Genomic DNA, 27,735 nt, shown 5'->3' with positions numbered 1-27,735 from the left:
ACAATATAGGTTGAATATAACAATTATCTATCGAACTCATTTATAAAAGTACAGTCTATAGCTTTATTGAACGTCCGTCAGGAAGAAGGTAGGGAATACAACTGATTTTGAGAGTATAATCCTTAGTCTACAGGCTAATCCTTATCTTAAATCTCATACATTGCACAATAAATAGTTGTTAGAAAAGGAGACTGATGCTAAATTTCATTAGACACCGACATATTGTTTTTTGAACCGGTATGGTACTAAGTAATTGCTCACACGTAATAGCTTTTTGTATTACTTTTCTATATTGCTTCCGATTGATCTAGTTCTTCCAATTTTTGGCTGATGATGATATATACGGGCAGGCATAGGATCACGAAAATGGGTGCACGTATAGTTTATTTTTCAGTATGCTCATTAACATTTTCGCTGAGCAAATATGAAGCATACACTTACACTGCTATTGATAATTTTATTCGAAGAGAAATTACAAACATGAAAATGCGAATCTCAGACTGAAAACAGGCTGTCCAGTGCCGAATAAGTAGTATTCATGACAAATGCTAATAAACCAGAAGCAACGGAAGCCCAAGCCAGAAATATGCCTAGCCAAACTTTGAGAATACGATCGATCCACCACATTCTGAAAAAAAATATACATTGTATAACCAGAGAGTAAATTATATCAGCGGTCTCTAATGCGTTAAAGAGAATTCTGATTTGCACCTTCCAATTTTGCAACTCTTATATCGCTGATCGTTACAAACTTTAGAAAAATTCATCACGTAACAAAACACCAGAAGAAAAAATATTTGCAGACACGTTGTATTGAACACCTAATTGATCCGGAAAGGAATAGTCGTTCAAGAAAATGTGGACTCATGTTTTGACAAAAGGGATAAAAAAATAAATTTGGCGAAATGCTGGGAGGATAGGATATAGTGCGACCGACCTGGTTTCGTAGAGAGCAATCAGGTCAAGTTTCATCGACCAAACAAGTAAAGACTATATTCACTACATTGGATTATCATTCCTTGTCATAATATTATCGTGACACTTTCTACTCGTTCCTCTGATCTGATATGGCTACCGGAAGATTCTTTGCGCGTTAGAGATGATTCAACTCGTATCGAAAACACTGAATTGCAGTAATTAATTCATGAATTTTTAATTAATTGTCACTTATCGCTCGTTAATTGTAAAGAGAAAAAGAAGAATTGGCAAGGACTGTTTTTAATCCGTATCCACTACATTTTCTAATATCAACAAAAGTGAGTGACTCTTGAAAGGATTATAACGCCTATGCGAAGAAATAACGAAAGCATAGTTTTCGTAAAAAAATAAACATGTTTCCAATTTTTCAAAGTTAAGCACATTATATACACTGCATGATACCTTGAGGACGTGATTCGGTGGATTCTGATTTTCTGATAGGTGCGATGATTGCCAAGGACCCTAGGTCTCGATGGACGAGTGAATCAATCACCTCATTCCTTTTTTCTAACCGCTGCTCTCATTTTTTTTATAGTACGCATTTTTATATGATCACCGTTTTATCTCTTGTACACAACTTACCACATATCTACTTTAAGTACCACGTTAAAAGGGATGTCACTTATAACAATATCGCAAAAATATTAGAGGACTTTTGGGTTCTTGATGTTTGTTGACAAGGAATTGACTCATATCGTTAGATTATTAGATTCTAATGTAGGTATACACTTTGTGCCAATTGAATCGGCACAAAGAATTAATTTGTTAGTCATCCTGTTCTAGACGTAAGTGATGTTGTATTATACTTACTTATTGTAGTAGGCTTGAGCGTCGGCTAATTTGTTCATATCTTCTTTCAAAAGATACAGCTTTGATCCAATCACGCTTTTTCTGTAAAATAAAAAATTTACGAATTAAAATATACCTATGTGAGCTTTGCGAGCATTAAGTCGGCAATTTGTTAGCCGTGTTCGAAATTACTTGATAACTTTTAAATACTCGTTTAATTTGTACACAAATACACGAGTGTACGAATTATTATCGACGATGTACATGAATTTTGTCTTACTTAATGTACTGTCGTATGTCAAAGTCTCCCATTTGGAATCCGAACGTTTCCATGTCTGATGGTGACATTGAAGTCAAAATGGCCAATAAGTTATTGTTAAGAAATTGCCAGTTATTAAGCAAGAAATGTTCCAGCGCAAAATTGGCGGTGTAAATTTTTCTCTGCAACTTGAGTAGCCTGTAAAAATAACGAATAACGATTATTTTTCAACATAGAATCCGTCTGACTGAACTTTTATTGTAAGAATTGAACTTAATCATTTAGTTATTTTGAATATCTCAGTTACATGCATTTGATGTTTCAACGTTCCTTATTGATTGACATCTATTTCATATACAGAGTGATTCTAAATATAAGGGGGACAGGGTGAACCAAAAGAAGTAATTTGAGACAAAACTTTTGCTCCAAATACGTCTTTTTGTATTTATCTGGTACCTACATGGGTTTTGCACCGCTAATCTTGAGTACACCGTCGATAACTAGAGCTGGTATCAACTGTAAAATCCAGAAAGTCAAGCTGTAAAGCCATCTCACAGTTTGCACTGATGTTCCGGGAACCCACATTATTCCCTCAAAAGGAACTTCTTCTGAAAGTTGAAGTGCCATAGTCACCACGTCCTTCGTAGATAACACCTTAGCACCGTTGGAAGCGCAATTGTAAATCGGAACGCTTGAGTCCTGCGTTATTCTAAATGAATAAATGAATTGTCCTTTGATCATAGGCTTCTTTGTGGATTGTATTTGTCGATCGGTGGCAAATGGTTGAAATAATTCTACATGAAAGAGCTTAGAGTTTTTGAAGAAAATTGCGGAGACTTAGTTCAGCCAAATTAAGTACGCTAAGCTAAATTGCGTACGTTTTAATGCCCCTTTTCCAAGCGCAGGCAATCATCGCTTTGATCGCAATATCTACTGGTATGAAATCTGTCAGTGTATCCAGCCTTCCATAGACAGTCCTTAATATTCCTTTTCCACCTCCAATCATCAATCCTACAGGACCGTTGAAATTGTCCAGCCATCCCGACACCGGTTCGCTCAGCGACGATATGACTGTAGTTAGTCAAAATTAAAAGATCAGTTAGCTCGCCTCGCTCCTTAATTAAATTATATTCGAACGGGTGACCATCAAATAACCAACACTCACCAACCGAAGGTCTGAAAATTACGCCAGGAACTACTCCGGCATAATCGTTGATAACGTGTTCAGCCAATTGTTTTGTGAACGTATAGGTGTTTGGTAGTTTACCGAGGTACCTATAAGAATAGTATCCGGATAAATTTGTCCGTGGATCATAACACTTGGGTACTTGCAGCAAAAAGCAGCATGTCGACGGTTCGCAGGTGATCGATGAATTCCTTACTTGGCAGTCATGCAATTCAGGGTGTGTTCGTCGATAGTCTCAGCAATATTTATTGTTTTCTTCCAATTGGCGTGGGGTGGATAAAGTTTTTCATCGACTACAGGTCTGTCGGTGTTGCCGTAAGTGGTGCTGACGTGCAGTAGTGCCTTTAAATAAATCCGAGAGACAGAAGATTTGAATAATTCAGAATTCATGATCCTTGTGTAGAAACATGTGATTGTACTGTTTACTAATGTAAACCCCATATTTTCACACTGTCTGTCATACACATAAATATGTCTGACGACGGTAAAGTACTTATTGCCCCTGATCAAGGTCACCCTGAAGCAGTCATACCTATGTAAAGTGTGGAGTTGAAGCTACCATCGGCTATATACCTAATAATAGTTTTGTCTTCTTCAACTTTCGAAGACTTGGAATTATAGTTGAGGGTATACTTGCCACCAATTTTTTCATGCTGGCTGCTAAAATGCAAACTTCCCTTGTACCTCTGGTATTTAGAAGAACAGCATGCTTCAGAGAATCATCGAATCTAACGCTGGCTGCAACATGGAATATGACGGAGACCTTCTCGATAAGAACCCTTCGTTCGATCGTTGGTAAACCAAGTCCTTCATCCGCAACATCTCCCGTTACCGGAATCAGTTTTTTAAAAACGGACGGATTGGTTTCCCGTACTTTATCGAATAGCTTAACAAAAAATTACAAGCATAATTATAGCTTTTCCGGTATCTCGATTTTTGTCGGGATTGAATTGATCATGAACTGATTTGAAACAAAAAAATTCTTCCGTAGATTTGTTAGGTAATGTTAAATCAAACTCCACGATTGGAGATTGATTGAAGCCCATGTAATCTCATCTGAAACCTTTTTTTCTTTTTAGATACACATTTTGCTTTTGTACTTATTGGCTTTGATTGAACTTGGGGTTTTCCGGTTTTGGCTGGCACGCTAAGTGCAACGAAATGTTATTTTTTCTGTCCACAATTTCATCCTTTCCGTTTAATTCCGATTGGGAAACAAGATCGTCAAATATTGCACCATTTTCGACCACCAAGAAGAACTAACAAAGTCATCAAATTGAAAACAGTGTATCAGTTATTTCAGTCGGCCGTTTCCATGCGCAAGTCGCATAACTATTTTAATATCTTGAATTACGGTATCACGAATATACATTGACAAGTCACCTATACGCGGATTCACTCGATATCGTGATCGTTCATGGCAAATATTTCCGTGTTACGTCCGTAGCCATGGACGAAAAAATACGTCATATACTTCAGATATCTCGAAAATGTCAGCAAGGGTATTGCGACTTACCGGTAAACTCAGAATTTGGCTCAATCTTTCATCGATCGATGTACCTTTCTTGGCCCGCATGAGTAAAAATATTTCTTCAATATCTGGACATGATCTTAATAACTTTTCAATCAACACTTTTCCCATGAATCCTGTACCCCCCGTGATGAAGATACTCCGACCAGCGTAGAACATCGGTATAGATTTTGTCGCATCCGGCTCCATTTCGTTGAACTGCATCAGATTCAATATCATACAAATTTATACTCTGATTGTGAGGTTTGTAAAAACCAGTTTTCCACTGTGATGAATATGGCTCGACTCGTAGACTTTTTTTTTCACTTTTCTGCATGGGACAAAACCGCAACAGGTTTCTTTTGATTGTCGATTCATCACCAAGTTTAATTTGACACTTTCATATAATTTTTGAAATAGGGAGGACAAATTCATAGAATAATCTTCAGGGAATCAGGATACCAAAGAAATTCCCATTCAATCAGCTACTTATATGGAAAGACCGTTTCTTGTTTTATATCATGATCATTTTCAAATTTTTTCCAAAAAGTTGATATTTTTTTCGATGTGATTAGGATTCAGAACACATTACAGATAATTACCAAATGTTTCTCCTTGAGATGCTTTTGAAATGTTTATAGACAACTTCACTTCACGCGAAGAGTTTGATATGATACTTAATATAAGACTTAAAGAAATAGATACTCTGATAATAGAACTCCAACTGATGAAATCCGCGTGACTGTTTATCCAAAGGTGAAGCGAAAATGAAACGAACGTTTTATTCAGTTCGATGGGAAGTGACATGTTGTATTTTTATTCTAATTTTGTATACAGGTCGTAGGGTGATCTCATAAATATGGATAAACTAGCCACCACACCGAACTCACGTGTAATTATACACGAAGTTATCTATCACCAGTTAATCGATTATGATAGAAAATTCAACTAGTCGAAGAATGATGTTTGCTTCTATCCTTGAGGCCCCAAACATTTCATTATCTTTCAAGAACTAGATTCGGCGAAATGTTCAAACGAATAAACTTTGAATAAATTATTAATTCTCATTGACAGTTCAACGATTATTATGACTATCACAAAAACCCACCCAGTATGTAACTTATCATAGGTAGAGCATTTTTGTGACATAATTGTGGAATTTCAAGTCTCCTAACTTTTTTCTTTGTTTCAGTGCCGTGTTTCCATAATCTGAGAAGAAGTCAGCCACAGCCTCCAACCACCCCCATCTCAATCCGGGCTGAATCATGGTAACAAAAATTAGCCGTACATTTTGTTGTGTTCTATAATTCATATCTATTTTTCAATGGGTTTTGATATTTCGGACGATCATATTCAAAGTCGGATTTTGCCATTATGACAGAAACAAATCTAATGAACGTTGATACATTGGTTAGAAATATCGATTTTATTCGTATCGTTAATTGGCTTTCGAGCTAACCCTGTGTAACCGAAATCAATAAGTTGAAAAAATGAAATAATCCTTGTGTCACGCACGATCGTGATGACCATGGTCCAAATTTTAGAAGATATTTGAAGAGTAGAATCTATCGGATATAGTAATAATTAATCGAGAATTAGTTTGAATTTTATTTTAATACTGACAAACTGATTAGGGAAACGACAAAAAAGAACCTGATTTATGATAATATTATGACTTGAAAATAATTATGTACCTGTAATTTATACTCATCCAATATACTCATCCAATAACCAAATCTCGTATTCTTCAAATGTGCTGCACTACCTATATCTAGCGTTGCAAAATGTTGGGTAATGAACTGAACACATGAACTGAAAAAAACTCATATCACATGCATATTCACCGACAGGCAGAGACAGACGCTAATCAGGAATTATCAGCAATACCGACATTAACGTTCCCGCCAGAGGATGATCCGAAAAAAGAGATACTTTCCGATGTCAATGGTGGTTTAAATTTCGTCGAAAATCCTGCTGATCTCAGTTCTGCGACGTTAGTATATAAGAATAACGAAAAAATTAAACAAAATCGATGTCTTCAACTTCATATTTTTATCATCATCTACAAATTATGCGCCAGTATAACAAGTAAAATTATCAACGATACCGATGATGGTACTATAATTTTGAATGAACTGATTGGTGTGAACATTGTAGGGCGAGTTAATGAAGTATTGTTCCCTCACAATTAGATTTCATATTTTACTGATTATATGAAACATTAGATGGTAAAAACGAGCTAGTTTCGTGTGTACATTTTGGTGCCCTTGTAGAATTGAGACTGAAGTAAAAGTAAGAAAAGGAAAAAAGAAGATCATTAAGCATAAATTGGCGAGAAGCATTAAGGATACGGAAAATGATCCTACGGAGGATACGAAAGAGATTTCGCACGTCGAATACGAAGAAGATCTCGTAGATCTTTACGTAAATCAAGAAAAGCAGAAGACTCCTCAAATTCCTCAAATGGTATAATTTTCACGACTTTCCCTTCCCGTTCCCCCTATATTCTATATCAGATTCCGGTCTATAACCAACACTTCCCGAGTCCAGTTTTGAAAAAAGGTATATCGCTCAAAGTGGGTTTTTAAGAGTTTAAGAATTTTTTGCGGCCAAACCCAAACTTAACTTCAAAAGTGAACTTAGGAATGTATTCGTGGGAGGAAATATAAGCTTGTCAAAAAATCAGTCAACCTATGTTCTGCCGAAGCAATACTTTGTCTATTTCGAGAAGTGCATTTGAACGTCCTGAATAATATTCCTATTCTACACAGGAACATTTCTCATGAAAATTCTTGATAAATGATTCAATCAAGTCGCTGAAACAGACGAGTCACGCACCGAAGCCGTTCTATGAAATGAATTAGAATATCATTCACGAGCTGGATTCAAATTTGCCTTCATAAATGTTTGGGGTTCACGCGATCAGCGACAGTTAATTTGAAAGACAAAGATTTGAATTTCACTAAAATTCTAGAATTGAATAGCGAGTATCATGGACATGGTAAACAATTTTAAGATACATTTAATTCACAATTTTTTTACCATTGTTACAATTGGTTTCGCTCTTTTCAATCTAGCCCAATAGGTATAATTGCACATCAAGTTGGAGGTCATTCAAGTTTATCAGATGCAGCGGCGTTTTAATTATCCATGTTAATAGTAATTTCATTCTCTAATTCACATGAATATTAAATTCAATCTTTTCTATTGTATTTTCGAACAACAGACGATAATCGAAAAACCCACGATTGGTAAGAAGAAAAAGAGAAAAAAAAAGATGTCGAAGAAGAGGACTAAGGAACTGGAGAAAGCTCGTTTGTCCGCTGCTGCCGATGAAGCAGCTGCAGTGGGGTGAGATGTGATAATATTCAGAAAGAAAAAAAACCCCTTTTTTTTCGATAAATATTTTATGGGACTTACACCACGGAATATCTGTATAACTGCATGTAAAGTACTCATCTAGATTTCCGGGCAATTAAATGAAAGTATATTTGGAGTGCTAATCAATTTTGGTTACGTGACTTCGAAGCTTAATCCTCGCGTGCTTTCTCGGCCGCCGACCTCACTGCACCATGTTCACCACCTGAGGTGCTAATTTTCTAGCAGTCTGGTTAAACTCACGCTACTGCGAAGGCTGGATTGTTTGATTTTCAAATAGCTCTTCATGGGGCAGAAAGCTTTTTCTAGAGATTTTGTAAATTGATAAATCAAAAAGTTATAATTTAATTTTTTTTTTAAAATGGAGAACGATTTTTTAAGCTCGATTACTTTCATTACAAATTATATAGACACCGATAGGGAAAAAGCAAAACGAGAAGAAGAACGGTAGGAGGATACTGTATTAAAAAATGAAAAAAGAGAAAATATCATTTTCGATCAGATCCAAATATACTGTCGATAACGCAGACTCGTAATTTTTGATAATTTGGTTTGGTTTTTTATATTTTCAAATAGAGACAAGCTGGTCAAACAGATGTACGAAGAGATTCGTCTAGAAAAATATAACTCCGTAAAAGAAGTACAGGAAGAAGCGGAAGCGATGGAGATAAGAAAAGAACAGCTTCAAGTAACGTGGTACGTCCTATACGATAACAATAGGGCATTTGTGGATTACCAATTGGACAACAAAGAAGCAGAGGCTGTGAGTCAAAGTAACAGATTTTATGATTTGCAATAAATTAATGTCCAACTATTTCGTATCAATAGTGGAATCAATATATGAGATGTGACGGTCTACCAGATCCTGGTATCGTGTCTGATTTAAATACCTACTTGTTCCTTTGGACTCTCGACGATCACACGGCGAATATAGAAACAGCAGCTAAAAAGTCTGAGGAGATCATCTACGTGAGTCTTGTGTATTTTCGATGTTCATTGTATATTCGAACTGTCCTTAAGAAGGCTAAAATCGAATTTTCATGGTCTCATCCCCCAAATTGGTTCGAGATCATTTAAAAAAAAACTCCTTGTGCAATTTTCATTGTTGCAGCTCCTGAACAAACTGGAAAATATCATCTATTATTCTGCGATGAACCCTAAAGAATATATCGACGAATGTGTAGAGGTAATTAAAAATCTTGAATTGATCGACAACTGTGAGTACGGCTATTTTTATTATTCTGATCAAAATTGGATGCAGATTATCTTTTTTTTCTGATAGATTAGACAAAAATTTAGAGACAAGCTACAAATGTGGTTAGACCTCGCGACGTATCGTCTCCTCCGTCAAATCGAACAGAGTATGATAAGAGAGGATTTGAGAAACGTGCGATTCGTTAAAAAATCTAAGCAATTAACGTGCTGCTTATGGGCTTTGATAAAACTACCGATCAGCATCAAGCAACTAACAGAAAGAGATCGGTAAAAATTTTGTTACTGCCAATCATCACGTAGAGACGATTATGATTCCGATGACGAGAAATATTCGAACATTCGCAGAAAACCAGTTGAGGTTGTATTCGATGAGATAAATTTAACGATAAAAATGCCTATGGATGTTGATTGTTACTGCATGGCCATAAGGGGGATGTGGGTTAACTATGACCATTATTCCGACCAAACGTTATCGTTCAACGCGCCAGAATTACCGGATAAATATCAGGGAACATCAGGTTACTTCTCTATCGATTTGCAGTTTTTATAGGACGAGGCATTATTAATCCTTCATGATCGCTTTTTTTCAAGATTTGCTGAGTTATTGCCAAAATGAGTACGACACGAAAAGAAAAATTCGAGAGGAACAGGCTGAGGGTCGTCGTCTTAGACTCGAGGAAAAAAGGCTAATGGCGGAAAAATTGACCCATCCACCACCGCCAATCTCACAATTGGAACAGAAAAAGGCGAAGGGACAGGCAGGGCATTTTGGGCGCGGTAAAAAAAATGAGCCGGAACCGGAAGCAGAACCAGAACCGCTACCTTATTTGCCAACGCCGGACGAAATAATTCTGGTTAACGATGGTGATTAATTATGACTTTCACTAAATGAAAATCTAATGTATATATGGTTCAGAATATTTCAATCATTGTAGAGGAGCTGAGAAAAGAGATAAGAAAACTGCTGTTCACCAGATGCGAAAAGACAGAACTGAATCTAAGGAAATACGTGATTCTGGGCGGAGCGATTCACATCGATTTAGTGTATCAACCAGCACAACCAAAGGATATGAGGAGAGAAATCCTCATCACCGCATGTGAGTTGATGATATTTATACATCTGTACCGTCATCATGTCAAGATTGGAGAACTAATCATGTGTTTATCAACACCAGCATTGTACGCGTTCTACGACTTAGTCCACAGATTCGTGTGTACGAGATTAAAACACATAAGAATGCGTCAAAACACTACGAAAAAGAATATTAATTTTTGGCCCAAAAATCGCAAGATTCGAACGGGGTATTTTGGGGTCAAAAATATAAATCTCTTTTTATAGTGTTTTCTTATGTAATAAGGGCTCAGGAGCTCGAATCTGCTATCTACATTGATCTATCTATTGAAATTAACAAGTTTTCACCGATTTTTAGTTTTTTTAAACGGAAAAAAAATTACCACATAATCGAATCCACAGTTGGTTTATATTTTTGCTATCGCACGGCACACCTCGCGGCTCCAATTCGCTAAACTTATACTGGTAAAAAATAGACATTTTTTTTATTCGGGCCTATAGACTAAACTTACGTATTTTGATCACAGGAATCCGAATTCACAAGTTAAATTGATCTATCTATAAAATTGATCGAATTATCCCCAATTTTTCGCTTTGTGGAGCAGAAAAACGGAGATATCTCGAAGGGAAAAATTCGTAGCTCAATTTGGCCAACGGATTCGTGTTCCTGGGGTCAAAATACGTTAGACAAGTGTCTTACGATCAATTTTTAAAAATAAAAATTTTTGGCCAAAAATTGAAAAAATCCAAAGGGGTACCCCTTGGAAAATTTTCAATTTTGGACCAAAAAAAAAAATTTTATTTTATATGCTATTCTCACGTATTTTGACCTCAGGAATCCGAATTCACAAGTTAAATTGATCTATCTATAAAATTGATCGAGTTATCGCCAATTTTTCACTTTTGGGAGCAGAAAAATCAAGATAACTCGATGAGAAAAAATCGTAGCTCAATTTACTTGACGGATTCGTGTTCCTGAGGTCAAAATACTTTGGAAAAGTGCCATACGATCAATTTTTAAAAATAAAAATTTTTGGCCAAAAAATCGAAAAAATCCAAAGGGGTACCCCTTGGAGTTTTTTCAATTTTGGGTTAAATTGTCAAAATTTTTTTTAATTGAGGTTCCTATGGTATTCCAATGTATTTTGATCTCAGAAATTGGAATCTGGAAGCCAAAATGATCTAGCTATAAAATTGATCGAGTTATCGTCAACTCATCGCTCTGAAATACAGCTATGAAATACGGAGTAATGAAACCCACCTATGCTATTAGTGTATCCTTTATCGTTAAATGTTAGGACCGGATTCCGATTGTAAATCACATTTTTGTAAGCGACTCGTCTTACGTCCACATTCTGGACGGTCTGGCTTCATTATGTTCAGCAACCAAATCAAATTGTTTTTTTTTTAACCGCATTTGCAGTGCAAATTCCCAAGGAACTGAGGTATGTTCCTTTTATGAAGCCGTATGATCCGCTCCCTCCGGCTGCACAGGATGCGGAAAGACCGCCGGAAATCATCGAGGCGGAAATGAAGGCTTTGGAAGAAGCTATGGAGGCATTAGCGTTAATTACTTTGAAGTACGTCATTATAATCGTCTATATAATTGGGATATATAGGCTATAGTATCAGATATTAACAGATTTCTTGTTAATTCAACAGAATCCCGGACACGGTTTTGTGGTTTGAACCACCTCTGGTGGCACATTGGCTCCCTGATAAAAAAATATGGTCAACCAAGGACGTTCATGATATAAAATATAACGAGGAACAACAGATAATCACGTTCCGAACCGGGCGGCTTGGTATACACGGTCTGGCAGGTTTCAGATATATTAATCTACCCTTCCAAAGTTGGGAAATGAAACCAGAATCCGGCAAAGAAAATGGTGGTGGTGTAATACTCTCGATTACTGCAGCCATAGTTCAAGTGGAATTTATCGTCCGGGTAAGGAAATATAAAACGCGTATAGATTAGTTTTTTATTTTTATTCCATCTGATGAGACTACAAAGTTGGTGAGAGATAGTTAAGTCTGTACATAATTTTTGCAGGAAGACCTCGTGTGCCTTCGATCCTTGGTCGGAGGAACGAGCTCTGCCCTTCAAGAAATTGTCGGCGAATACATGAAACTTCATTTTTTGATACAGGTCTCGCAACGTTAATCTTATAATAGAAGAGAAAAGAATCTCTACAATTAATTCTGATTGGATGAGTTTTTTTAGAAAATGCGAGCTAGTGGATGCGACCTTTTTCCAGACCAAGACGCTCGGAGTTATATGAAAGGTTTACCAGGAAAACATCCCGTCGTAGAAAAGCACCTGCAATCTTGCATGGGCCTTCTTTGCACCGCTTATCTGTTCGGTTGGTCCAGATGGAACGCTAGTTCTCCTCCGCGTGAAATTGTTCTGCAGTTCAAAGAAGTTCACGGATGCGTTGCGACGCAGGTATATAAGTACAGTTAATCACGAAGAAGATTTTTTGGAAATTGTTGAATTGATTGATTCCCAAGATCTGTTTGCATTAAGCAATCGAATCTGATGCTTCTGGTCACTCCGCTTGAGACAACTCTTGTCGATTGTACTGAGGTCAGTCCTGAATTCAGCCGCAAACGAATGCCGGATCAGGAGAACCAGGTGAGCAGCCATACTGATCGGTTCTACTACTAATTACTATGGATTGTTCTAACATTGATATAATATTTATGTCGTCGATTGTAGTTTCACGCTGATCTGTACCACATGGCGTTGCACAACGCTGGAATAAAAAGCCGAATGTTAATGAAAAACGTTTCATTCAAACTCGCCAATACAGTTACTCAGCTTATGCAAAGAACAAGTGTTATAAGTACGTCTTCGTAACGTCGTCGTAGGTCTTTAATCGATATATGAATTTATTTTATGCATCTGCGCGAAGGTGAGCGAAAAATAATAATGTACAACATCCGACAGGTTCGGCCTCTAGGCAATAGTTTTCTGCAAAAAGTTGTTATAGAATAGATATACAAAAAATTACCAAGTTATTCCAATTTTGAATAGATAATCAGGTATACTATTTAATAAATGTGTTGTTGTTCAAATTTTGTTGTTTAAGTAGACACACAGTCAGAAATATTTATTGTACGTTTTAGAAATACAATGTGCCTGTAAATGTTACCTAATTGAGCGGAGTTAAATTCAAATTTTGATAATGTTAATTGGTCTACTGTGTGAACAATTCATTCCTCTTCCAATATCTTGGGAACGCAAAACGTCTCTGAAAAAGCTCATCACAAAAGGTACGTTTATTGAATCGTTCAGTTATATTCATCCCAAGCAAATATTCAAATTTTTGAGTCTGGCAGTTTGCTAAAATACTCATATGAATAATTTCAAAACTTGAACCAGACTCATACCTTCGAAATTTGAATCACACGCACTTCTTTGAAATTTGAAATTCATTGGCTTGTGCCATCTGTTATCGAAGCTCAAAACCAGCCTGAGTATCAAACTTGTGTCGAGCGCACAGTGAGCGCAGAGAACGACGTCGATGACTAACACATGCATTTCTCTATCAGTGAAAAACACTCATGATACTGATACCCAGCCGAAGGTAATACACTGTGGTAATACTGTGCTATTTCAAACGGAATTGAATCGTGGTAGTGCATGACCTTCATTTGAACCTGACAGCAGCATCTTGTTCTCGTCCGCTAGCTTCCCAAATATCGAAGGATATTCACATAAAATCATCAACAAATAGGTAAATAGATGATTAATTAACAACGTGAAGTCAATATTTCGTAGCTGCGAAGCTCCAACGCAGCCTTATCATAAAATTTGTCTCATCAATTCCCTGTGACTAGACGGCTCAAATCGTGGGCGAAACGTGACAGTGATCAACTTACGTCGTCAACATGATCTATCTACCTGTCTCTTCAATAGCACATTCACTTCAATCGGTGTTCTTGTTTTTGCTGAAAATATCGGTGATACCAAATTTAGCTATGTTGAACAAATCTGTTGATCATTGAGCGTTATTCTGATGAATAAATATTGGTGTCAGTTGATAGATTGGGTGGATTTGGGGATAATAAGTCGCTCCGGCGTAATCGTTGTATAGGTATGCAGATGTACTTTGTAGCTGTTATAAAATTGAATGAAAAATTATAATTCACGAATTTCTCATCAATTTCGGTAGGTTTTATACTCTGGTAACTCGTGATGCCGACTATAATCATTTTTATTTTTTAAAAGTTGACTTGATGCCATGGTGCCGAATATAATCTTTTTTATTTTTTTAAAAGTTGACCCGATGCCAAATATTACGACCACCGTTTGAAGGCCAGAATTTTTTTGTGTTGACTATGTTTAGGAAAAGAAATTCCAAAAAATGACCAAGTCTCATTTTCCAGTTAAATTGAATACCCGATGCAACTCTATCGGATTGTAATTAATTATTTGATTATGATTCAAATGTCATGTTCAGTCGATGTAGAACCAAAACGGCAGGCCGCATAGCTGTATATTCATACACGTTATCTTCTTTCTAGTTCGGATCTACTGGCATTACCCTTTAAGTCGATGGTATTTATACTATAGATTAGAAATGTTATCGTTTTGTATTAATTTATTTCGGCATTAGGTAACACGTTTGATAATTTGAGGCTTATCTAAACAACGGAAGTCTTGACCGCGCGTTTGGTTTCATAAATCGAAAATCATCGTACCATCCACTAACCATCCACCTAATCGTAACATAAGTATGAATCATGTATGAACATTGAAACAAGATGCAGTTTTTTCGGTAATTGATCATCGGTAGACTTGAAATTCCGATTACTTAAACTGCCACAGTACCGCGTTTGTGTTTCAATTAGGCTAATGAGTATGTATACTTTGCGAAGTCATTTGAATACATGTTTATATCAAGGGTCACTTAAATTTTTGCATACCACTATTTGTGGCATTCGCACAAAAGTTGGCGAGAAAATGTCCTATTGCAAGGAGACCTCAAGCTATTCAAATATAATTACATATCTGTATTTATATGCGAATATGGATACACACTAGTATAATTAGAACTTGGCGTATATGAATGGAATATATTTGAACCAGCGCAACTGTTACCAATATAAGTTGGTCTTATTGCAAAATGATTTTCAGCTATTTTATCAAGATGTCTCGAGATCGTGCCTCGAGGAGGTTTTATCGTGTGGACAGTGGCCATGACCTATTGGATTTTATGGACCGAGGTCATTCTGCACAACATGAAAACCGTTGGACTTTTGAGGTCGCTTGGGAGGCTGCCAACAAGGGTATTTTTGTCCTAACTTTGAGTTCAAAGTGTTGACTTCCGTTTTTCTATATTACAAGCTTTCTGTGAAGGTCATCAAATCATCATAGCTATAATTTGTAAAAATTGTCGTCTGATTTCACAATTAGATTTGTTGCAGGCAGATTCTTTCAGGATTTACTTGTGTCAAACGTCTAGAAATGCTATTATCTTACCATTGTTGCTGCTATAAATGCAGAGCAGTTGATGATTCATGACGATAACATTTGCAGTGGGTGGAATATACACCGTAATTAGATCAAAAGCTTATGTATCCACGGAAGAGATGGGAGATCAGTATTGTTTGATCGGACCATACAAAGAAGCCTGTGCTAGGACAGAGGTGGAAGAAGCCGACTTTCCAACTCACAGTCCTCTCAACAAAGCTGTCCAAATCTTACGTGATCAAGGTTTCAAAGTAAGCTACTATGTTTATGAAACCATTGTACTTGCTTGAAAAATAAGTCCTAGACCTATTCCAAGTGCATTATATGTTTTCTAGGTTGTCACAGGAACATGGCTGGTAGATGGAAATCCACAAATAGTTTTATTTGATATTGGAAGTGCTGCATGGAAATTGGATGAGTACAAACAGGAGATGTGGAATACCTGTCACCTGGGCATACCTCACTTGGACATAGAAGCTAATGATGCTGTCATATTAGGATATCTTGTTTGTCAATTTATATCAGAGTTCAGGTGATTCTCATGTATATCCATACGTAACAAAATTTACCTGAATCAAAACAAGAAGTCAGCTTTAACGCTTTAACATCTGGCATATATTTTTAATATAACAGGAAAGCAGCTGAGGAATATTCATCTGTTCAACCACGAATTGTAGTTCACTGCCATGAATGGCAAGCCGGAGTTGGGCTAATTGCTTTGAGAACCAGACATATTGATGTCGCTACAGTCTTTACTACGCATGCTACTCTTCTTGGACGATATCTATGTGCCGGAAAGACGGATTTTTATAATAACTTAGATAAGGTGAATTTCAGAGATTGAAATGACGCCCTGTGAATAGAAATATGTTACATTATCTATCACTTAATTATTCATTTATTCCAGTTCAGTGTTGATGAAGAAGCTGGTAAACGTCAAATATATCACAGATATTGTATGGAACGTGCGGCATCGCACCTGGCACATGTATTTACTACTGTATCAGATATCACAGGTTTTGAGGCTGAACATCTACTCAAAAGAAAACCCGATATTATTACTCCGAATGGTTTGAATGTTAAAAAGTTCTCAGCATTGCACGAATTCCAGAATTTACATGCCATAAGCAAAGAAAAGATTAATGAGTTTGTCAGAGGTCACTTTTATGGGTAAGTAACCTTTTTTACCAGTCAGCTGAGAATACTAAAATGAGATAATTCTAGCTAAAGAGTAGATGAATTGAAAATAAAAATTTTATTCTAGCCATTATGACTTCGACCTAGATAAGACTTTATACTTTTTCATCGCTGGCCGTTACGAATTTGGAAATAAAGGAGCTGATATTTTCATTGAAGCATTAGCAAGACTGAACCACTACCTCAAATCGTCTAGGCCGGATGTCACTGTTGTTGCATTCCTTATTTTTCCCGCAAGAACTAACAACTTCAATGTAGAATCACTGCGCGGGCACGCAGTAAGTAAATTAAACAATGTGAAATAAACGTTGTATAAAGATTTTCGATCTAATTCAAATTAATATAATAAATTAATTTGATTCCAGGTTACAAAATCTTTGCGAGATACAATTAATGACATACAACAAAAGATCGGAAAACGTATGTACGAATTATGTTTGTCAGGACGTATGCCGGAAAGTCAAGACCTTTTGGAAAAAGAAGATACTGTAAAGATAAAAAGGTATATCATTTGAAACATTGAATAGCTGTACAAACTGCATTACTAATTCACAATTCGCTATTTTTATATGCCAGAAAGTTCATTGAATGTAATATCTGTTCAACTTTAACTCTGTTTGTGAAGGTGCTTGTACGCTTTGCAAAGGGATGGATTGCCTCCTGTTACTACTCACAATATTATAGATGATTGGAACGATCCAGTGTTGACTTCTATAAGAAGATGTAATTTATTCAACACAGTCAATGACCGTGTTAAGGTAATTGAGATCCGCTATAGTAAAAAAATTATCAAGCTCAGACAGCATATCTAATGCTTTATCAATTACATGAACAAAATATTCATTGATCTGTAGTTATCCAAATCTCAATATCAGGCTTGTAAGAATGTATAATGCATGCTGTAGATTTGGCTTATGATCATTGAACTGATATCGGATTTTTTCCCTCAGATCGTTTTCCATCCAGAATTCTTGTCTTCCACAAACCCACTTTTTGGCTTGGACTACGAAGAGTTTGTGAGAGGATGTCATCTTGGAGTATTTCCCTCATATTACGAACCTTGGGGTTACACACCTGCCGAGTGTACAGTTATGGGTATACCAAGTATCACCACAAATTTATCTGGGTTTGGATGCTTCATGCAAGAACACATCGCTGATCCAATGAGCTATGGCATCTACGTGGTGGATAGACGATTTATTGGACTTGAAAATAGTGTGCAGCAACTTGCGCAATACATGTTTGATTTTGCAAGACTCAACCGCAGACAGCGTATCATTCAAAGAAATCGAACCGAACGTCTCAGTGATCTCCTAGATTGGAGAAATCTTGGCATTGTGAGTTAAGCTTTATCACCATAAATACCAACAATAATTCGCTAACTCGTCCAATTTCTTTCAACTTTGTTGTTATGAGATATTGAAGTTTGCTTTAATGTTTAGTACTATCGACAAGCAAGAATAAAGGCGTTGTGCACTCTTTACCCGGAACTTGAGAACGAACTTGGAGAGGGTGGCGTGAGCCGATTCAATTATCCTCGACCAATCAGTGAGCCTCCATCTCCATCTTCTTCTCGACATACAACTCCTGCAGCATCCGTTCATGGCTCTGATGACGAGGAAGATGAAGTTGATGATGAAAAGGAGGTTGGTACTTTTATGTTTGACCACAATGATATCTTATGATTATTCAAGTTGTCGGTGCTAAGAAAAACTGTCTCTAAATGTCACTCCGTTAATTAATTTCACTGTTCCATAGCTCGAAGAGTTACGGCAAGCAAATGGTAGATAATTGGTGAATGGCGGAATCTATTACCGTTTTAAGTAGCTCGATTGAAGGAAGCAAAAAACAGCACGATATTGGCATGTCGTGGTAAGTTTTAGTCAACGTGAACCGTTTAACTCATGTCTAATCTCGAATGATTATATTTTGCTGTAGGCTTACTCATAATTCTACCATTGTTCCTACTCGAGGCTCTCATTTTTCTCTAGCCTTGTATTTTCTAATGTTATATTACGCTCAATGATAGTGTTATTACCAAATATGCACTATGTATCTACTTATATCGACGAACATAGGTCAGTTCCTTTTCTTCTTAAAATCTATTTTTGAACTAACCAGAAATCTACTCAATACATTTAAATTCATACATTGCAGCCTACTCTTTCTATCATGCGTCGCAAGAGAAATACATTTTCATGTTTATCGTATTCAGGTATTCGTATGCATATGTCATATTTTGTTTTTACAATATCAGGATTGTAAATTATACCTCCTAATTGGTTAGGCAAATTATCATTATTAGTCATTAGTAAAAAAATACGGAATAATCTTTTAATATAATACCACAAGTGTAATGATTGATTTAAATAAACTTCTCGCGAACAATGAGTAGTGACCAGCTGAAAACATTGATTCAATCATCAATATTACTCACAATTAGTAACTGACGAATTACCTAGTAGGGTGTAGATGACATCAATATACATACTTGTGCGATTATTCAAGATTGCCATATTCTTTGCTAGAGTATAATTTAATGTTCAGTGTTTCCAGATCACTGACGATTGTATCTGGTCCATGGTACTCCCATCTAAAAAAAAAATTAATGATTAAATAAAGTTACAATGCCATTTAAAGTCACAGGTCATCTGATATTTGCAGAACTGATCACATATGACCTAGAAATGGCAATGGCTCACCTGTTTCCTCTTCTATCCTCAATAGAAACAGCATCAACTTTCAAAATAGTATCAAATGGTCTCGCTGTGCTGCTTTCATTTTTGTTTTCAATTATGAAACTATCATAGTACATCGAACCATGAATAACAGGTGTTGCTACATTTCCTGTAAATGCTTCAAAACTAGCCGTTGATATGCCAAAGAAGTTCACTTGAGCTCTAGTATTTTCTTTGAGGCTATAGAATGATTTATATTACTTGAGTAATTATATTTTTTGAGTACACTTTTGACTGTTATAATCGGATAATACGATGACTAAAACTTAACATACTTGCATCGAAGTCTGAATTCTGTGGAAGTATTGTTCACATCAATGCTCAAGTATAATATCCCAGATGTATACATGTTCGCATCTGCAGATGTTGTGACGCAAGCTCTGATAACAGCACCTGTGAGTTGATTTACATTATTATATTATTTACAAAATGTTCGGAATGGCACAGACTTTTGTTTATGGCGTAAGAGTTTCATGAAACAACATACCACAATATGGTTTTTGCGATCGTGTGGCTAAGTAAAAGGTTCCTTGCGCAGCAAAATTAGTTTTATATCCCATTTCTTGTGACAGCGATGTCTCACGGGGAAAGCAATTACCTTTCAAGAAGTCAGCTGCACCTCGAGGGCAAGGCCATGCTATAAACTTACATTTTTGGAGTTGACTCTGAATACTTTCAACGAAAAATTGCCAAGCCCGTAAGTGACTGCATATTATATTTTTATCCAATGATTCATCTACACACATCAGATTTTCATTATTAGTAAAGAATAATAGGGGGAACAATATCTCTAGTATGAGAATATGTCAGATAGAAATCTAAATATAAAATATTTACCATTTTGATGGCTGACAACCACAGAATTTTTTACATCAGTACATCCAGGTTGTTCACGCCCACCATTGGGAAAAAAATCAACATGACCCATTGGTTTCAGCAATCCAAATCCATCAACGAGGGATTCAGATCCATCTGTGTGTATAATATCCACAAAACGAGCGTCTGAAATATCCAATTTCTTGGATCGTTGTCTTATCAAATGGTTTTTGAAAAATGGTGACGCCGGATCTAAGCCTGTGATTCGTTCCACAAGTAAATTCTTCTTCTTCAACATCTCTGATGTACATCCAGCTACATGAGCACCTAGGCTGAAGCCAATGATATGAAGTCTATTAGGACTGCTACCTAATTTGAATGTGTCCATTAATATTAGTGCTAGCTGACGTCCAACTAATTCTGTATTAGCAACAGAAGTTGCATAGGATGTTTCCGCACCCCTTTCCCAATTTACGATTATAACATTTGCATCTTCCTGAAATAACATTTTCAATTTCAGTAGTCAATGTGTACACAGTATGGCGTAATTGTCAACCGGCGTAGATTCCGATTTACATTACTACATGATACTCACCACTTCTAGAATTGACTTTGCCCCAAGAGTGAGTCCAACATCGTTACCACTTCCTCTGAACCCATGTATGAATGCTTTAGTATTTCTAGTAGCATTGTAAGTGGACTTGCTGATCGACTGCAAACCATCTCCATACACAAGGAACTTTGGAACTTGTGGGTTCTCACGTGTGTATAAGAGGAATTGAGTATTTATCTTATCGGGGTGTTCAGGTGGTCGTTTAAGAGATAATTGCGCAGGAGGATCAGCAAAACAGCCCACAAAATCTGTGTAAAATATCGAAATTGTGTCACCAAAGTCAAAGATATATCAGGCTATTGTCTTGGCAGTAAACTTTTTATGGAATTATACCATAGGTTTAAATTGAGCAATAGGCAAATGGGACGGAAAAAATCTTACCGTAACATACTTGAGGTTTGATTTTGTTCTGTAGATTTATCCTCCGTTGCATCAAATGGTTTCGTCTATTCATTATCTTGGCTGAAATAAGTTGGTGCACAAGCAATAAATATTTTCGAAGAAATATTCACTTTTCATGTGGCTCTGTGTTGCTTGCACTCTATTTGATTGTTTTATCATTTGAGACAGTAGTAGTTAACTATGTACATAATTCAAAAAAGATTTCTCACATACAATTTTTAAGCTCAAGGATGAAGGATAAATTGCACAGAATTTTTATAATACTTACCACGATAGTGTTGTGCCTGAGTGAGAAGGATAGACAAACCGATGACTAAAAATATCTGCACAATCTTCTTACACATGATTATTGCTGAAATCAACTGGAACAAATAAAATTGTGAACTGTAAGACTCTAAAGCGTCCCCTGATTCCTAATTCACTGCTACCTATGATACAATGTGGTGAGAATAGCACTGATGATGACCAGTGATTTCCTTGTGGACAACTTGTTGTATAACACACTTATTCAATACTGAATATATTATGTCATAAAACCAGGTAAAAAGTGGTCCATGATTAATGTCTTGTGTATTCAATTTTCCAAATCTAGATGAACACACCCAGTTGCACAGAGTTCTGACAATAAGTAACCATTCAGTGAACCCAAACTAGTTACTGCTAACTGTGGTAATCAATTATTAGGCGACATAATCAGCTCTTTGATGCAAAATTATGAATACCTTATTAATGAACATCCGGAAACTCTCACTCACATAATTTTTATCAAACTTTCACTGGAGCTCGGTACCTTCAGTGAACTGTTCACGTCACATGCTGGAGCTTCCCAGGAATAAGCAAGAGAATTTCACTGCCACATGTTACGGCATGATGCAGCATACAGGTGGAGTGCATTCATGGAACTGGTTTACAGAAAATAAAAACATAATGCAATTACTTATAACGTATTTATTCGTAATATATTACTCATATATTCCTTATTTTAAACATATATTTATATGTATGGCAGCATATTATTATGACATTGTTTCAGTGAAGTGACTTTTTAAAACGAACTTTTTCTATTTTCGTTTATCCACACATTTATATTTCATTTGCTATATATTATAGCAATTTATGTTCACCAAATTTGTCACTCGTCAAGCAATCCTCGTTACGTCTTGTTATAATTAATGCAGCATAGACGCTGTACAAGTTTATAATAATTTTCGTACATTTCTACAGCGTATATGCGAGGGTGTAGCTGACAACTGCAAACTATGTATAATATTATAACATTATTCCCTATTAAAAATATCGATATACACTCTAATAACGATAATGCAACGTGTTTAATCCATTATATTTTGCAACTTAGAAAAATACCAGTACTCGTTATTGTTTCAATATTCCACCAAGTACTGTATTTCAACATTTTTAAGACGCATGAAAAGGAACATAATGTAAAATGCAGCTGTAAAAGTTTTTAGTGATACTTGAATCATGTCAATTATATTTTAAACTCAGCACCCTTTCCATATATACATCAATCAGCATTGATCGAATAATTTCAACCATGTCGCTTGCACTATTTGGTACTCTCGTTCTTTTTATGTTAATTCCGTTAACGTCTCTCAAAGTACAAATATTTTTTATGCTGCTGATATTTTTTAAATAACACCGATACCATACTTTTCTATGAACTTGAAAAGTATAATGAAGAATACGTTACGTGAGAGACAGTCAACACTTTCTAAAAATTATCTTTGCTTCTGAACGTGAGAAGCAATTTAGAGCTTGATAGTATTTGACATCAAGTTTAATACACCGCCTGTCGATACTGATTTCTATTCAAATTATTATACCTACCACGAGCCACTGATATCCAATAAAATCTATGAAAACAATCAACAAAACAACAGTAGTTTCATCCGTAAATTCCACCTTCTTATTAACTATATCATGATCCTTAATAGCTCTCTACATATTTCGTATAGTGATAATTGTTTGTGAATCAGTGATCACTACACTATCGCATATACTCTTATGAATAATCACTCTATTCTATAATAGTAGCTACAACGTCATATCTTTTATGAGTTACATACTTAATATCTAAGTCAATAATTATTATTTTTTTTTTATAGGTGTAAATACTGATAGATATATTTGTTCGCGGTACATCGTTACATATAATATATTTATGTTTATCATTCTCATTCAATTCTATGTTTTTTTTTTCTTTACTTGCAATTGAATTGCATAGTTTATCTAGTTGTGTACTTTAATCGATTCGTTCCGAATAAAGCATTCGGTAATATACATTAACTAATCTTTCATAACACTTGTTATTATTTACGCAGTATCAATTTTGTCGATTTTTGATACTGTGAATACATTTTTTCCTTCATTGTATATGATATTGGCGAAATAATCACTCTCAACCTATCGCGTTAATTAATTAATTAATGTATTTATTCATCTATTTATTCAATTATTTATGCATCTATTAATGCTCAGATTTTCTTGAAACATCGTTTCTGTGTTATATCCATTTCATTCGTTCGTTCTGTTATTTTTACAGGGTGTCCTATAATGTTAATATATACTTGACCCAATAAATCAAGTATCAGTATATGATCTATTCATTAGTTTGTGTTTTATAATAACTGATAATTTATTATAATACAATTCTGCCTATAAAGTTAATACTATATTAGTATAGAGCCTTGGCTATGTTGTCCTTTTTATTTTTCAATGGATATAATAACAGACCTAAAGCATATGACACAATGCTATGGGTCACACTAATAAGAGATATCTAATTTCCTAATTATCTGTAGTACTCCAGCTTTATACTAAAGTAGCGGCAAAGCGTAATTATGAGTATGCTTTAAAATATTAATTGCTCGAATATATGCAATATTGCTTTCTCGTGTACGTATTGCACCCAATGCAATAAGGCATTATGGAGAATGATAAATTAAACAACATTAACGACAATTCCTCTGCATATGTGTGTAAATAATTTGCTTAATGGTCGAATGAAACTCGTTACTTGTAATTACCTGTGGTGCAAATAACTGATAGATACGCATCTTTCATGGGATTAGGAATAAAATTTGCGTAATATCGGACTATAAGAAACTCACAACCTGACGAAGAATTTGCTCCGACAGGTAAAAGTATTCAATTCTATAATTCGTTTTACGTATAATATTTTCGATATCGTGTGAATTAAGTACAAAATAAGTGTTACCCTAACAAGATAAGTTATTTTCTTTGAAACTTACTTTGCTATATCGAATCAATCGTTTACTATAAATCGTGTCGATTTATGACTTGTAAATTGCTCAACAATAGAAACTTCCCTAATTTTTGCCGCTGCTTTATGTATATTATAAACGCACTCAATGAAAATTCTGCAATTGATTTTTTTTCAGTAATTTCCAGAAAAATATGTATTCCTCAGTATAAATGACCCAAGCAATGAATTTGCATATACATGTATAGATTACGATTCACGGTGAATATATAAATATACACCTATATAGGTATGGATATTTATATATATAATGTTATTTGACTCGGTGTTGCATGGAAACATATGCTCATTATGAATGTACGTTAAACAAATCTTCACTAATTACAACTACGTGTAATTGTATTATACATAACGCCCGCGAGGTATGCTATCCTTATATTATAAAAACTATAAGATCCTAAACAGATATGTTTATAACCAAATACATTTAAGCCTTTCAGTTCATTATAAATAAGAAAGACTCGTTAGATATCCGTCGTTATAACTGTTATCGTAGAATTTCCTTTGAAAAAACTTATTGTACATGATTGATAAATATCTTTAACTTCACTTTTTGTCGCTTAATAATATTTCGAAAAATTTCCATCAACTCAAAAACATTTCATAATTTTTCATAAATATTTGCTTACTTATTTTCACAGTGTTCAAGTTTACTTAGATTTCAAAATACAAGATTCTGGGCAGTTTTGGATTGGATGACTAGACTTTTTAATATCTCAATGTATGCTGCAATGTGACTTTGTGATTTATTGAAAGCTACGCTATTATTTATATCAAGCAATAACATGTTTAAATATTCAACTTGTGAGCTGATGAAAAATGGAGGCCCATATTGAATTGAAAATACCATAATATTTAGTTTCGCTCGATATTTATCCAGCTAATAAAACTGTCTACACCGATGGGGTTGATATGTAACTTGCCTAAAGTTATGATTTCGTATGTTTTTTTTAGTGACAAAATTACCATAACTTTACGTACATTAGTGCCATGAGAAGTATGACACTTTTATCCGAGAGTACCCCACTTAGCAAACAATTAATATTCGACATGAATGAAAACCAATGAACAAACTAATTATTGATAATGTATTCTCTTCCTCTAATATTACAATGCCAATTTTTTTATTATGGGCTCAAAAGTGAGTTAAGAAAATGGTTACACCAAATTCCAAAGTGAGCGTAATGACGAGAATTAATATTTTGATTATTAACTGATCAATTTTACATTATGAAGAAAACAAATTCACAACCGATAAACAATTACTTTTTTTTTATTTCTGAAGCTCAAATCTTTGAAGATATCGTCATAATAAGTCATAGAGGCACTTTGGCTTTCTGAGTGACTTCCAAGGGATTAAACAAAATTATTTTGATGTACGACTTAATTATGTGGATCGCAAGTCAACCCTCATCTTAACGGCCAACAATTAAAGATTCAATTCTGCTCGAAGATGTAAAAGAACGACTCTCGATTATACCTATAGAGGATTCGATCAATTATAAAACTATCTATAAAACAAAACATAACATTCTTGTATATGTATGTATTCAAAAAAACATTGAATATGAATAGAATAACTGAATAGAAAAATTCTTATAATCTGAAGAACTTGTCGCAATTTAACAAAAGGCAAACAACTGAAAAAGAAAAGCTACACAGAATTTTAAATAGTCTTTCAATCATGTCCCTCGAATTAAGTGACAGTGTTTTTCTTCAAGAAAATGATCATAATCCTTAAATAGTTATTGAATGTGTGAAGTTTATCACATGCACACATTTTCTCCAGATTTATAACATTCGGAATAATCCATATAATATCATTATGTTTGCAACTGGGGTATCATAATATGCAAAATACATATCTTACAATTTATTTGATAAATGATACATACTCTAGTATATGTATATAATCTGGTGATAATTTAATACGAAGATGAGTAATCCAAGGATATGTGATTGGAGTTATCAGGGAAGATTTTTGCATAAAAAAAAGAGATTCAACGTAGACCTAAGATCTGTAAAAATATATACATCATTAAACAACTGTGATTGAAAATATTATGTATGTATGATGTATACATATGCAGTTGACTTGAGATGACTATAAAAGTTTTAAGCCTTTAATGATAACTTATTATTGCATTGGCTAATAATATGTACATTAATAATAATTCCATTTACATTCACCTATATGATTCTCAATGACACGGATAACCAGAAGGTAGATTAATAAGTATACATACTATAGTGCTGGATACCGAACCCAGGATCTGGGTTGAATGTGAACAAGTGAGAGTTGATAGATAGGTACTAAAACATTAAAGAAAGAAAAAAAAAACAGGGTCAATCCTATCACTCATTACCCAGCACTTTTCAAACATCCAAATACTACTAATTAACGTTTGAATTATTCTACACAATGATGATATAACAAGTATAACGTATGATGATGGGGGCAGTTTCACGGCAATACGTCAGTGCGCGATAATGAATCTAGTTTTGAATTACAGTTCATAGCTTAGGCAATTATCACACGATTTAATATACATAATATATATTGTAAATAGTACGAGTAACAGTTAATTTATTTATATGTATGAATATTTCGCTACTCTTCAGCATATTACCTCATGGATAGCATCCACAACTAGGTGAGCAACTAGGTGTATGAATGGATGACAAGTATAGCTACAACACATAGCTCTAACTTTTAAATTTGGATTCAAAAATTATTCTCTCATATGTGTAATAATCCATAACGAACTGACGTATTGTCATGCGAATAATGCAAGGTGA

At 35.1% G+C, this 27,735-nt stretch overlaps 4 protein-coding genes across 9 annotated transcripts; 2 read left to right on the top strand and 2 right to left on the bottom strand.

Moving 5' to 3' along the window:
• Positions 1–43: 43 nt before the first annotated feature.
• LOC105686118 (putative fatty acyl-CoA reductase CG5065) lies at positions 44–5,477 on the bottom strand. The gene is made up of 10 exons (XM_012400739.3): positions 5,325–5,477; positions 4,729–4,941; positions 3,850–4,098; positions 3,409–3,554; positions 3,192–3,301; positions 2,905–3,097; positions 2,487–2,735; positions 2,048–2,224; positions 1,789–1,869; positions 44–628 (listed from the first exon to the last, which is right to left on the bottom strand). Exons 2-10 carry the CDS (start codon positions 4,930–4,932, stop codon positions 496–498), a joined length of 1,542 nt encoding a protein of 513 aa, XP_012256162.2. The 5' UTR covers positions 4,933–4,941; positions 5,325–5,477; the 3' UTR covers positions 44–495.
• A 150-nt stretch (positions 5,478–5,627) lies between these two features.
• On the top strand, positions 5,628–13,465 carry LOC105686065 (dynein axonemal intermediate chain 7-like). 3 transcript variants are annotated; one of them, XR_007276663.1, is made up of 16 exons: positions 5,628–5,833; positions 5,915–5,990; positions 7,949–8,073; positions 8,677–8,863; positions 8,929–9,069; positions 9,212–9,286; positions 9,383–9,582; positions 9,661–9,833; positions 9,907–10,179; positions 10,251–10,412; positions 11,811–11,967; positions 12,050–12,335; positions 12,441–12,536; positions 12,612–12,833; positions 12,899–13,022; positions 13,107–13,147. XR_007276663.1 is itself a non-coding variant. In XM_048648740.1 (16 exons), the coding sequence occupies exons 2-16, from the start codon at positions 5,988–5,990 to the stop codon at positions 13,245–13,247; spliced, it is 2,349 nt and encodes a 782-aa protein (XP_048504697.1). In that variant the 5' UTR covers positions 5,628–5,833; positions 5,915–5,987; the 3' UTR covers positions 13,248–13,465. The 3 variants fall into 3 exon arrangements, 2 of the variants coding, with proteins under 2 accessions (XP_048504697.1, XP_048504698.1); XM_048648740.1 differs by having other exon boundaries at positions 12,915–13,022; positions 13,107–13,465; XM_048648741.1 differs by lacking the exons at positions 12,899–13,022; positions 13,107–13,147 and having other exon boundaries at positions 12,646–12,810.
• Positions 13,466–13,983: 518 nt separating this feature from the next.
• On the top strand, positions 13,984–19,472 carry LOC105686066 (glycogen [starch] synthase). Its single transcript, XM_012400630.3, has 12 exons — positions 13,984–14,127; positions 15,531–15,682; positions 15,933–16,117; positions 16,202–16,398; positions 16,500–16,692; positions 16,774–17,036; positions 17,131–17,341; positions 17,429–17,565; positions 17,689–17,821; positions 18,014–18,400; positions 18,506–18,709; positions 18,822–19,472. The coding sequence occupies exons 2-12, from the start codon at positions 15,544–15,546 to the stop codon at positions 18,852–18,854; spliced, it is 2,082 nt and encodes a 693-aa protein (XP_012256053.2). The 5' UTR covers positions 13,984–14,127; positions 15,531–15,543; the 3' UTR covers positions 18,855–19,472.
• On the bottom strand, positions 19,147–24,909 carry LOC105686067 (pancreatic lipase-related protein 2-like). Of its 4 annotated transcripts, XM_048648743.1 has the most exons (10): positions 22,355–24,909; positions 21,901–21,994; positions 21,612–21,692; positions 21,213–21,478; positions 20,639–21,113; positions 20,289–20,537; positions 20,077–20,194; positions 19,766–19,981; positions 19,555–19,656; positions 19,147–19,465 (listed from the first exon to the last, which is right to left on the bottom strand). In XM_048648743.1, the coding sequence occupies exons 1-9, from the start codon at positions 22,367–22,369 to the stop codon at positions 19,563–19,565; spliced, it is 1,608 nt and encodes a 535-aa protein (XP_048504700.1). In that variant the 5' UTR covers positions 22,370–24,909; the 3' UTR covers positions 19,147–19,465; positions 19,555–19,562. The 4 variants fall into 4 exon arrangements, with proteins under 4 accessions (XP_048504700.1, XP_012256057.2, XP_012256056.2 ...); XM_012400634.3 differs by having other exon boundaries at positions 19,147–19,656; positions 22,061–24,909; XM_012400633.3 differs by having other exon boundaries at positions 19,147–19,656.
• Between the last annotated feature and the right edge of the window lie 2,826 nt (positions 24,910–27,735).

The sequence above is a fragment of the Athalia rosae genome, chromosome 1 (genome assembly GCF_917208135.1).
Source record: "Athalia rosae chromosome 1, iyAthRosa1.1, whole genome shotgun sequence".
NCBI lineage: Eukaryota > Metazoa > Arthropoda > Insecta > Hymenoptera > Athaliidae > Athalia > Athalia rosae.
Note: the sequence above shows the minus strand (reverse complement) of the source record. Positions and strands in the feature narration are given on the sequence as shown.

Bases quoted from the DNA above. Each gene is read 5' to 3' on its own strand.
- LOC105686118 (XM_012400739.3), bottom strand. From the start codon at position 4,932: ATGGAGCCGGATGCGACAAAATCTATACCGATGTTCTACGCTGGTCGG. The intron at 3,098-3,191 runs GTGAGTGTTGGT...GACTAACTACAG, and splicing joins AATTTTCAGACCTTCGGTTG to TCATATCGTCGCTGAGCGAA. The intron at 1,870-2,047 runs GTAAGACAAAAT...TTTATTTTACAG, and splicing joins GACATACGACAGTACATTAA to AAAAAGCGTGATTGGATCAA.
- LOC105686065 (XM_048648740.1), top strand. The intron at 9,583-9,660 runs GTAAAAATTTTG...GAACATTCGCAG, and splicing joins CAACTAACAGAAAGAGATCG to AAAACCAGTTGAGGTTGTAT. The intron at 10,413-11,810 runs GTGAGTTGATGA...CCGCATTTGCAG, and splicing joins AGAAATCCTCATCACCGCAT to TGCAAATTCCCAAGGAACTG.
- LOC105686066 (XM_012400630.3), top strand. From the start codon at position 15,544: ATGTCTCGAGATCGTGCCTCGAGGAGGTTTTATCGTGTGGACAGTGGC. The intron at 15,683-15,932 runs GTATTTTTGTCC...TAACATTTGCAG, and splicing joins TTGGGAGGCTGCCAACAAGG to TGGGTGGAATATACACCGTA. The intron at 17,822-18,013 runs GTAATTGAGATC...TTTTTCCCTCAG, and splicing joins CAGTCAATGACCGTGTTAAG to ATCGTTTTCCATCCAGAATT.
- LOC105686067 (XM_012400633.3), bottom strand. The intron at 21,479-21,611 runs GTAAGATTTTTT...TATTTTACACAG, and splicing joins CAAACCTCAAGTATGTTACG to ATTTTGTGGGCTGTTTTGCT. The intron at 20,195-20,288 runs GTATGTTGTTTC...ATCAACTCACAG, and splicing joins ATCGCAAAAACCATATTGTG to GTGCTGTTATCAGAGCTTGC.